We start from the raw sequence: 12,909 nt of genomic DNA, 5'->3' as shown, positions 1-12,909 counted from the left end.
TTGTTTGTTGTTTTCGTTGCATGTGACCTACAAACGCTAAGATTGCTTTGTGAAACTAGACCCGTATTGTTTCAATGTTACATTTTCATTAAGATATTAGAGACCGTGAACGGTATATGGTCTTTCACTCAGATAAGATGCTTCAATGCAGGGTGGGCACGTATTGTTCACTTGTCCAAGGCGTCGTGCAGAGTTGTGTCCCCTGGTCGTCTATGACTATTTTCTTTAAACCCCCGTTTGCTCCTTTCTTTCTCCTGTGCTTTTGCGGTAAATGTCTGAGGCTCGCATTACTCCGGGTCTTCCTCGCACATAAAACTAACGCATCGCGATGTAACGTACCGGAACATGGTTATTTAAGCGGTGATAACGTAACTCACTCATTCTTTCAGAGAGATAGAGCAACGGACTAAAATATCTGATTTTACATTTCAGATTGTAAACATGTAGACACTAAAGACATCCAGAGTATATTCATAGCTTTTGACATGATCTGTGAGGAATACACAGGCGACTTTTAGACAAAATCCCATCTAAAAAGTAACAAAATGTTCAACAAAATTCTATGCAAATATGATAAATCTTTCTTGATTCATTAGGAAATAAGTGTTGCTGACACCCCGGAGACTTGCAATTTTTAAACAAGGGTGAAAGCGAGAAAGAGAAAAAAGGTGCTCGGAATCTACTGAATATGGTGAGACCAACATCCAAATTTCTCAAATAAGTACAGTGCTGCCAAAGGTTCTGAGAGAACCGAATAAACATAGTTTGTTAGAACTGTATGCCAGGTTAACGAACTGGTTGTACTGAATGCATTTCCATTGACAGAGGTTGCCTTCTTGCTTTTCATGGATGTTGTCTGTTTCCTTAGTACAGATGACATTCGCCAAATGCGATATAGTAAGCAAATCAAAATGTTCCGACTGAAAGGGTTTAAGCTATTTCGTGACAAATATATCCATTGCATGGGTGGAACAAAAAGTCAAAACAGGTTAAATGTCATTTACACCCCCAAATTCTGCCTAACATTTCGTAGTTCCTGACATAAGAACTGCTGCCAGTAATGACATACTTTCCGGTGAGACTTCACTTGGAATTCTGTCGGAATGTTTAGATATTGTTGCAGGACTGCATGGTTGTGGAAATATGAAGCCTATGAAGCTGTGTTTGGATTTTAAATAGATCAGCAGCTGCATCACTCAAGATGAAGGGGACGTTGACCTATTTGGTTGTGAGCCATCACTAACAGTTGCTGAAATAAGGCAGAGAAGGTAGGAAGAGCAGGGCCTTTTAAGAACATCACAGAGAGACTCCAGCCGGCTTTTGCCAATGCTCAGTACGAGCATCTATTTAGTACATGAGTCACAGAGTTACATGAAGTAATTCGCTTGAAGAGTATGAGAATCAAAGATATAAGAGAAACATAAGTCACAAAGAAGCTCTTTTGGAAATTCAAGATGCTTGACAAACCGGATTTGCAAAACTCTGTTATAAGCAGTATCTAGACCCACATATATCAAATCAATGAACGCATTACCAATTGTTTGAACACGATTTCACAAGTTGGGGGAATATGTGCAAAAATGCAAAGAACTTCTCATCTTTACTGCTCTGGATCAAACGTTGACCTAAACAAACAGGAAAAACTATGTTTGTTCACATGCTGATGAATCCCTTCACGTTGTCAAGAAGGGTTCAACAGGTACCGAGGAGCATGTCTTGAAGAAAAGGTCAAAGGAGTGGTTTTCAGAACGGGAGAAAGCCAAAGCTACACGTAGTACCGTCTGTGAAGCTATTGGTCTGGACACTGATTCAGCACGTCGATAGTGTTAAAGCAGTTTTGGGTATTGAAATCAAATTCCCCTACCACGGCAAGAACCTTGCGACTCAGCAAATCCGTTCCTTACTAAAGTACTGTGTGACACAAGTTCTTTGCGAAATGTTTGTTCTTTATGTACCATTTGGGATGAGCTCCACAATTTGTATGGAGTTGAACAGCCGAAATCTCCAAAGGAACGGAGTTCGACTATCGATAGGATTAAGAAGGTTTTAGTTGAATTTCAGCTTGAAATTTTCACATTTTTGTGTGAAGTACCGTCTGTCGTTGCTGAACAGTGTTCAAATGATCTGAAATGAGAATATTTGTTCACATGTAACTCAAATAATCACCCTGGACACTTGCTAGCATGTGATCTAAACCATCAGGTAGGACAAATACGTATTCGTAACTACTCGTGTCATTCCGGCAAGCCGGATGGCGTCTCGTACCCCTTTCGTGGCCATGTTTACGACTGGGTCTTGTCTAAGCGCAAACGGGCATGGAGACAAAAAATGTCTAGTAGAATTATCAAGGAAAGATAACTCTGAATTTCGAAACATGGCTCTTAGAATATCCAACATCCCGTGGACAAATCAGCAATACGGTCGTTACTTTTGCATGTTTGTTTTAGTGTTGAAAGTTGGTCGTCCCTAAGCTCAAAGTTTTTGTTTAAATTGTGCTTGGTATAGTTTATCGAAGTTTCAAAGTTCAACGGTCCCGCTATTTTCATGGTTTAAAATGCGTTTTACTACGATTTGATTGGTTGGCCGCGATTCTTGGCAATGATGGCGTACAAGAGGGGTACGAGTCTTCTTGTAGGTCACGGAAAGAGACGAGTAGTTACGAATGGACAAATACGCAGTATAAGGCTATAAAACCTATTTGCGTTGTGACGTAATTGTACACTCTCAAAATGCGGAGGTCATTGTAACATGTTCACCACCCTTGACGTTGGGCGTTCACTGGGTTTTGATACCAGGCATATACGAATAATTTCCTTATTTCACAATATTAAGTGCCAATATTCGCGTTTCTGTTCAACTATTGTATGGTATATACATTTTGTAAAATATTCACATGAATTGTGATAAAACCGAAACTAATCACATGTTGCTTCTGGTTGGTCAAGTTGCTGCGGGAAATAACTTTGAGAGGCATGTTTAGAAGTTGAAGAATTAGATAAGAACAAAACTTTATGGATGAGCAACTTCTCTTATCAGGCGGAGCGACGTTTCGATACAGCTTCTGTTATCGTTGTCAAGCAAGTAAAATGAAAATGCGGGAAATGTTGGCAGCAGAGGTTCAGATTAAGAGCTTATGTGGCGTTCTTTCCCCTACACCTTTCCAGATGTCTACATCTATTTCAGATGTCTACAGTCTGAAATATAATATCACAAAGACCTATAATCTGTTTTAGCACAAAATGCATGAAACAAACTCCCCGTAAGCAGTGCCACTCGTTCACTTCCGGGCTACAGATTTTCGAAGCGCTCACCGCTAAGCTAGCCGCAGGGTAATGTTATCTGAATGGCACTTACGACTATCGTAGCGCTAAGAGAGCTTTGAACATCTAGGCCCAGATGCGTAACGATGTCCAGGCGTGCACGTTCCTGTCCTTGAGTGAGTGAGTTAATATTTAACGACATAGCTCACTAAAACCTATGAGTCAGGACATGGACTCTTTGACGATTCTTCTTAAACACTTAATATATTGCGTCTAGTACTGAACACTTACAACAAACATCCAGTGCAAAGTTATCCAGTGTGTCAAAAATCGCCATTAATAAGATAAGATCCATGAAGATACGGGTCTTCAGTAATCCATGGTTGTAAGAGGTGACTACCATCGGGTGGTCAGGCCCGATGACTTGGTTGACACGTCATCCTGTCCCTATACTGTTCATGCTGTTGATCACTGGATCATCAAGCCCACACTCGATTATTTACAGACCGCCGCCATATGGCACGAGTATTGTTTGGACACGATGACATGTGTCAGCCAAGTAAGCGGTTTTCTGAACACAAATTATAACCCGGATCATCACGGGTAGTGTATTCGCATTCTTTATACAGAACCTGTACACCGAATACACATAATATATTAATGTGACAAAGGTTTGTTGCAGACATAGTCAGCTTCGGTGTTAGCAGCTTATATCTACGGCCGATTTCAGGTTTAGGGAATTCCCTTTCAAATATGGCGAGTCTGTGCGAAGAGGAAACCCGTATCTGGAATTCGAACGAAGGTTGTGTTTCTAACGGGCCCTGTAGCTTCTTTACACAGATAACTGCGGGGTCAGGTGGGGCCATCTGGAGACTACTGGTACTAGTGTGTGAGTAACGGAAATGATGCTTCCTACGGGTTACTAACAATTGAGTAAACCACTCAACGCAAAGACTCAAACGAAACCGGCCATTTTCTAAGACATAACAACCAAGCGGAAATGAACACATTTGGAAAAGCATGGCGAATTTGATTTGCTGATTTGCTTTCAATTCATTTTAATGCTGTTGAAAATATATTAGTTTAGTTCTTTGTGTGTTTCCATTTAGCACATCCGATCATTTATACTTTTTCAAAAATGGTTGAAGCATATTTAGTGAAAACGGGACAAAGAATCCAATCCCATCATAAATAGTCATTACTAAGGCTGCATATAAGAAATTAAATGTTTTTCGGGCACATTTTTATTCAAAAGTGACGAGGGGGATATGACTTTCTTTTAAACAATTATTTGATTGAAAAAAGTGGCGCGAGAGGAACATATTTTTATTTTCTCACTCAAATACAGCTTGGGAGGTTCAGCACGTGTTAATGAGTAGTAGATTCAGTCACACTCGTACTTACAGGCACTCATTTTTATAGTGGACAAATGGATGATAGGGACGGGGCCAGACATTTTTTTTCGAATGGCGATAAAAAATGTAACGTGCACAAATAAAAGTGACGCGCCGACGCCCGAGAAACATTTCACATTTTTTTGTTTAGACTATCATGTTAGGAAGAGTCTTTGATGAATGGCAGTTCATCATTTTGTCCCATGTATAATTATATCTTGATATGTTTTAAACTCCCCAGTTACACGTCATTGCTGCTTGAGTTTTTAACCCAGACACATTGGTCAGTGTTTAACGTGGAAGACTGAGGCTTCTTCTACGTAGGTAATCTTTCGACCCAGTGGTCTCCCCTTTTGTCATTATATAACCACGTGATCAGTATTAAGTTATGACGTCACACTATCCTGGATGATTCTTGCACAAGAATGTCACAGAAACACATAAATCCAGAAAGAAAAACATACATGGCGATCCAAACAAATTTTGAAATTCAAGGTTGTCGCACATTTACATTGTCCTTCATGAACTTATGAGCACTGTATGGTTGATATTTTCAGACTTCATTCAGATACTCTAGGAAGCTGCCAATAGATGGAAGGTCCATGTAGCCTCTACTGTGCACGGGCTGTCCGTGCTCCACGATCATCATGTGATTTTCAACCTGAGCCTGAGATTGGCTCCGTTCATTATTTCGCACACGGCACCTTGCAGCGTAGGCGCATGACTGACTAGATGAAGGGCTCGGTTTCATGGAGCCCTGTAAGGAGAATGCTGATTCATACGGTCCCATAGATCTTTGACTGGACCTACTGTTCTGTGATCTACAGTTCCCGACATTTTCTCGAGGCACGTGTTGTCTCTGTAGAGAGCGAGTTCCCTGTTCGTATTCGCAGTAACCTAAATATTTCTCAGCCGTTCTTTGTAAATCCTGTATACAGGGCGCTGCAACATAGTTCTGCTGAAAACACGAATAACTTGCGGTGTTAAATGTCCTATCTGAATCCCCCTGATCCCGGGGGAGCGAGTGTTCATAGTGGAGACGTGGAGGAGGCGGGGGCGTTATTCGAGGGTAGACGTCTACGTTGTAGTGGTTGTGCTGGGGTGATGGGGGTGGGGACGGTGGCATGTTATGGACATAGGGTGGGTGGGGGTAATACCCCGACATGGGAACGCCTTGCATCATCTGGAAAGGTGGACAGTTGTAACCCCGAGCTGAGAAAGACTGAAGCATGCTTCTTTGAAACGAAGCATCATTAGCTTGGAATCGGCCGAACTGGAACCCTTGCTTTGGGGGCAACTCCGGTGTATTCCATATGGAATCGTGTCCATTGTCTGTGGAGCAGGGGTACAGATTCTGCCCTCTGAATTCATCCATTGTTTGTGCTGGAACCTCTTGGGCACACTCATAACCTTGCTCCTCCCAGTCAGTCATCATCTTGAACGCCGTCTGATCCATCATCGTCTGCTGGCGTCGTTTGAACTCCTGGTACTGGAGCTGTTTTTCTCGTTGGGAAATCTTGTGGGCCACGTGACTAGACGGAAGGATGGGTGAGTGCCTGTCTGACAGAGCGTGCCAGCTGGAGGGACAGGGTGCCCCTGACAAACTGTGGACCGCCACCAGGGTCTCGTCCTGTGTACCAGGGTGGGTTTGGAAGCACACTCTCTTCATGCTGGGATCCATGATATTCGGTCCGTCCTTCCAGACTGAGCCGTACTCAGGCATCTGTGATATGCACATGAGGTCGTTGATGGCGTAGCGCTGTCTGAGGACTGATTCCTGCTGGATATATGTGCTATCCTCTTCCCTGCAACAAAACGGACATATGTTGGAATAGATAATGTTTAAAAGTTGTGTGGCGAGGGAGACAATGGTTGATGTTCGAGTGAGTGAGTATGGGTTTACGCCGCTTTCAGCAATATTCCAGCAATATCAGCAATGGCGACCCCACCGCCCCCTTTTGATGCTCGAAGGACCCTGGGGACACAAACTAACATCAACCTATGTCATCCGAGGGACCGTCCACACACCATCTATATTACATACATGTATTGTGGACGCGGCGTCGGCCCGCATCGTCAAGAACACCATAGTTAATAGGCATTAACAGAGGACGACATAAACCAAGGGTTATTTCCCCGGATCTATTTCATTCGGAAAACATCGTACTGGCAACTGTTTGGCATTGTAGAAGGGGAATCATATGAAATGTACCTTACACACTGGCGACGTTCTCTGCAAGATAAAACAAGATAAAACTAAGGTAAGATAAACTGACGTAAAAGACAGAAATGGTTTTATATTACCTAACGGGACAATGTGAGAAGACTATGGAGAACTTCTTGGAGTTTTTCGAGATGACCTTGCCGCGACTCTGCAGCCACACCCAGCCGCCATGTTTGTTCTGTAGCCGGAAGTACATGGTTTGTACGTCACTGCTGTCTGTCACTGAGAGAGGAAAGGGGCTTATAGTGTTTACATGGTTAAAGTGATTACACGCATGCACATAGATACACACATGTACAAACGCACATGACTTGAAAAGAATACATATACTCCGTGTTTAGAAACGCCCCCAATCCCAACTAGTATCAATTCACCAATAAAATGGCGGGAGATACAAGAAATGGATACTACCCATGTGAGGAATCAAACCCGTCTTTTCGGCGTGACAAGCGGACTCCATTAGGCTTACCAAGCGTCACTCTCAAATCATAAGACAGGAAATTTCCATTTAACAATTCCGAACATGACATAAACAGGTGTTCCTGAATAGCTTTCAAATAGGTAAGATCCCAGATCTATGATAATGGGACCCGTGAAGGTCCGGGGCAGAATAGACCTTCAGCAACCCATGCTTGCCATGAAAGGTCACTATGCTTGTCGTAAATGGCGACTAACGGGATCGAGTGGTCAGGCTCGCTGACTTGGTTGACAAATGTCATCTGTTCCCAAATGTGCAGATCGATGCTCAAGGTGTTGATCCGTGGATTGTCTGGACCCGGCTCGATTATTTACAGACCACCGCCATATAACTGGAATATTGCTGAGAGCGGCGTAAAACTAAACTCACTCACTCTGATAAAGGGTGAGCGTTTCCTGTCCCATCATCTGCCTTCCTTCACAAACCCACGCAAAACACCTTCTGAAAACCGGGATTGATAGTGATACTAAAATGTGGTTGGTGGAATCGTACATAAAACTTTGTCGCTACCACAGGTTTTTTTAAATGGTTATTGTTATGTCTAGGGTGTCGGATTCAAATCTCGTATTATAACAGAGTCAGGTTTAACTTTGCGTTTAGTATTGTTCCATCCGTATGCCGGCATGGGATATGTAAGACAGGATTCAGACATTGCCAAAGCTTTATACATACGGCCACACCTCCGCCCTTAAAGGAACGACAGGGTAGCCCAATGGTTAAAGCGTTCGACCGTTATGAAAAGGCCCGGTTTCGATTTCCCACATGGGTACAATGTTTGAAGCCAATTTCTGGTGTTCCCCACCGCGATATTGTTGGAATATAGCAAAACCAGCGTAAAACCGAGCTCACTCACTCACTTCTAGGACTGTGTGTCCACGTGTGATACTGCTGGAATATTGCTAAAACGGAGTAAAACCAAACTCACTCAGTCCGCTTTTAAACTTGCTAAAACTATCCTTGTTAACATAGCATTATATAGTGATATGCACAATGAAACACAACATACGTTGCCTGTGACAAGCCACACATGTTGCGATGTCCTCTGGATGGATCATAGAGTAGAAAGACCGACCCTCCATCTCTGGGCTGGTGTATCCAGTCACAGGTAGCGCTCTGCAACATCCGCATCAGTATTGTTGACAAAAGAGTGAAAAGAGTCAAAAAGACATTTTAAGAACGTAAATTTATGCTTTAACAAATGAGGTCATGCCGTAACATATATGCAGTCAATGCACCAATGGAAACCTTTCACTGAGTGAGTTCTGATGAACGCAAAATTACAGTTATTTACGTAAAAGTTGTAAGCCATATCGATGTCTATCTGTTAATGTGGGATGAAAACCAGAATTAATACTATGAAGGACTCTTGTGCTGTAACACTGTGCTGTAATTCTGTTTCAGTGAAACTCAAGCGGGGTTTTGTGTTGATTGACCTAGAAACAATATTGGGACGAAACGGGATTCGAACCCACATTTATGGGTGATGGCATGCCCAACACTGTATGAGGAATGGGCTTTTCCACAACTGGGTTTGAGAGAAGAGTATACAAGAAATCTGGATTACTTCTTATCGATTTCTCTGATGGAGAGGTCAAGGTCGTGTTTGGACCAGAAGACGTTCTGCTTCAGTTCCTGGTCCACTTCCGTTGTGTTGATCATGAACGGGTGACAGAACAGGAAGAGAATCTGACAGGATGTTCTGCTGGACTTGGACAGTTGAGGCAAGTGTTCCATCTTTCCAGAGCAGAGCATCTTCTGTCAAGAATGAATTCGGAATGACTGACAGGATGTTCGATACCTGTGTAACACGCATGCAAATGGCAAATCTGCCATCTAAATAAAGGTGTTGCTATAGTCTGTCTCACAGCCTCTGAATCACATTTTCTCCATGCTGCCATGCCCTCTCTGCAACGCTAGAGCCGTAAATTAAGTCTTTCCTCAGGTTCTGAATCTCTGGTCTCCAGGGGGCTCCTTTTCAATTTATAAGGGTTAGTTTGTTATAAGGGTTAGTTTGTTATGTATATAAGACGTAGTTTCCGAAACAATAACACTACACGGATCTTATATATGCATACAGAGACTGAACATTTTCTAGTATTGTTTCTACCAAATTATATTCATTTGTAACTCAAAAATGAACCATTCTAGATCCTACACGATGAGGGTGTTTTCTGTTATTCTTTGCTGAGGCTACCTGTGATCATATGTCGAAACTTTAATGATATGTTGAATCTCTGAGTTGGACGTTGGGATATGTGTAAAATTCCATTGGAATATGGCGAGGCTTCGCGTAGGTATATATGCGGGAATTTGTATTGGAATATGGGAGACTTTATATAATGATATGCGGAAAAGTGTATTGTAACATGGCTAGGCTTGTATTGTAACATGGCAAGGATTGTATTGTAATATGGCAAGGTTTGTATTGTAACATGGCAAGGATTGTATTGTAATATGGCAAGGATTGTATTGTAACATGGCAAGGTTTGTATTGTAACATGGCTAGGATTGTATTGTAACATGACTAGACTTGTATTGTAACATGGCTAGGATTGTATTGCAACATGACTAGGCTTGTATTGTAACATGGCTAGGCTTGTTTTGTAACATGGCTAGGCTTGTATTGTAACATGGCTAGGATTGTATTGTAATATGGCTAGGCTTGTATTGTAATATGGCAAGGCTTGTATTGTAACATGGCTAGGATTGTATTGTAACATGGCAAGGATTGTATTGTAACATGGCAAGGCTTGTATTGTAATATGGCAAGGCTTGTATTGTAATATGGCAAGGCTTGTATTGTAACATGGCAAGGCTTGTATTGTACCATGGCTAGGATTGTATTGTAGCATGGCTAGGATTGTATTGTAATATGGCAAGGCTTGTATTGTAACATGGCAAGGATTGTATTGTAACATGGCTAGGATTGTATTGTAATATGGCAAGGATTGTATTGTAATATGGCAAGGCTTGTATTGTAACATGGCTAGGATTGTATTGTAACATGACTAGGCTTGTATTGTAACATGGCTAGGATTGTATTGTAACATGACTAGGCTTGTATTGTAACATGGCTAGGATTGTTTTGTAACATGGCTAGGATTGTATTGTAACATGGCAAGGCTTGTATTGTAGCATGGCAAGGATTGTATTGTAATATGGCTAGGCTTGTATTGTAATATGGCAAGGCTTGTATTGTAACATGGCTAGGATTGTATTGTAACATGGCAAGGATTGTATTGTAACATGGCAAGGCTTGTATTGTAATATGGCAAGGCTTGTATTGTAATATGGCAAGGCCTGTATTGTAACATGGCTAGGCTTGTATTGTAACATGGCTAGGATTGTATTGTAACATGGCTAGGATTGTATTGTAATATGGCAAGGCCTGTATTGTAACATGGCTAGGCTTGTATTGTAACATGGCTAGGATTGTATTGTAACATGGCTAGGATTGTATTGTAATATGGCAAGGCTTGTATTGTAATATGGCAAGGCTTGTATTGTAATATGGCAAGGCTTGTATTGTAATATGGCAAGGCTTGTATTGTAACATGGCTAGGATTGTATTGTAATATGGCAAGGCTTGTATTGTAATATGGCTAGGCTTGTATTGTAACATGGCTAGGATTGTATTGTAATATGGCAAGGCTTGTATTGTAACATGGCTAGGATTGTATTGTAACATGACTAGGCTTGTATTGTAACATGGCTAGGATTGTATTGTAACATGACTAGGCTTGTATTGTAACATGGCTAGGATTGTTTTGTAACATGGCTAGGATTGTATTGTAACATGGCAAGGCTTGTATTGTAGCATGGCAAGGATTGTATTGTAATATGGCTAGGCTTGTATTGTAATATGGCAAGGCTTGTATTGTAACATGGCTAGGATTGTATTGTAACATGGCAAGGATTGTATTGTAACATGGCAAGGCTTGTATTGTAATATGGCAAGGCTTGTATTGTAATATGGCAAGGCCTGTATTGTAACATGGCTAGGCTTGTATTGTAACATGGCTAGGATTGTATTGTAACATGGCTAGGATTGTATTGTAACATGGCTAGGCTTGTTTTGTAATATGGCAAGGATTGTATTGTAATATGGCAAGGTTTGTATTGTAACATGGCTAGGATTGTATTGTAACATGACTAGACTTGTATTGTAACATGGCTAGGATTGTATTGCAACATGACTAGGCTTGTATTGTAACATGGCTAGGCTTGTTTTGTAACATGGCTAGGCTTGTATTGTAACATGGCTAGGATTGTATTGTAATATGGCTAGGCTTGTATTGTAATATGGCAAGGCTTGTATTGTAACATGGCTAGGATTGTATTGTAAAATGGCAAGGCTTGTATTGTAACATGGCAAGGCTTGTATTGTAATATGGCAAGGCTTGTATTGTAATATGGCAAGGCTTGTATTGTAACATGGCAAGGCTTGTATTGTACCATGGCTAGGATTGTATTGTAGCATGGCTAGGATTGTATTGTAATATGGCAAGGCTTGTATTGTAACATGGCAAGGATTGTATTGTAACATGGCTAGGATTGTATTGTAATATGGCAAGGATTGTATTGTAATATGGCAAGGCTTGTATTGTAACATGGCTAGGATTGTATTGTAACATGACTAGGCTTGTATTGTAACATGGCTAGGATTGTATTGTAACATGACTAGGCTTGTATTGTAACATGGCTAGGATTGTTTTGTAACATGGCTAGGATTGTATTGTAACATGGCAAGGCTTGTATTGTAGCATGGCAAGGATTGTATTGTAATATGGCTAGGCTTGTATTGTAATATGGCAAGGCTTGTATTGTAACATGGCTAGGATTGTATTGTAACATGGCAAGGATTGTATTGTAACATGGCAAGGCTTGTATTGTAATATGGCAAGGCTTGTATTGTAATATGGCAAGGCCTGTATTGTAACATGGCTAGGCTTGTATTGTAACATGGCTAGGATTGTATTGTAACATGGCTAGGATTGTATTGTAATATGGCAAGGCCTGTATTGTAACATGGCTAGGCTTGTATTGTAACATGGCTAGGATTGTATTGTAACATGGCTAGGATTGTATTGTAATATGGCAAGGCTTGTATTGTAATATGGCAAGGCTTGTATTGTAATATGGCAAGGCTTGTATTGTAACATGGCTAGGATTGTATTGTAATATGGCAAGGCTTGTATTGTAATATGGCTAGGCTTGTATTGTAACATGGCTAGGATTGTATTGTAATATGGCAAGGCTTGTATTGTAACATGGCTAGGATTGTATTGTAACATGACTAGGCTTGTATTGTAACATGGCTAGGATTGTATTGTAACATGACTAGGCTTGTATTGTAACATGGCTAGGATTGTTTTGTAACATGGCTAGGATTGTATTGTAACATGGCAAGGCTTGTATTGTAGCATGGCAAGGATTGTATTGTAATATGGCTAGGCTTGTATTGTAATATGGCAAGGCTTGTATTGTAACATGGCTAGGATTGTATTGTAACATGGCAAGGATTGTATTGTAACATGGCAAGGCTTGTATTGT

The 12,909-nt window shown here is 41.2% G+C and overlaps 1 protein-coding gene across 1 annotated transcript in view; it reads right to left on the bottom strand.

Annotated features, from left to right (window-relative positions):
* Positions 1–4,571: 4,571 nt before the first annotated feature.
* Positions 4,572–12,909, bottom strand: part of LOC137265446 (uncharacterized) — a 35,009-nt gene continuing 26,671 nt past the window's right edge. Inside the window, exons 7-10 of the mRNA XM_067800845.1 lie at positions 8,921–9,111; positions 8,363–8,469; positions 6,959–7,100; positions 4,572–6,459 (exon numbers count right to left, since the gene is read on the bottom strand). Coding sequence (XP_067656946.1) covers positions 5,208–6,459; positions 6,959–7,100; positions 8,363–8,469; positions 8,921–9,111 — 1,692 coding nt within the window. The 3' untranslated portion in view covers positions 4,572–5,207. The remainder of the gene's footprint in view (positions 6,460–6,958; positions 7,101–8,362; positions 8,470–8,920; positions 9,112–12,909) is intronic.

This window comes from Haliotis asinina, chromosome 15 (assembly GCF_037392515.1).
Source record: "Haliotis asinina isolate JCU_RB_2024 chromosome 15, JCU_Hal_asi_v2, whole genome shotgun sequence".
NCBI lineage: Eukaryota > Metazoa > Mollusca > Gastropoda > Lepetellida > Haliotidae > Haliotis > Haliotis asinina.
The sequence above is the reverse complement of the archived record's forward strand: the minus strand, read 5'-3'. Positions and strand labels throughout refer to the sequence as shown.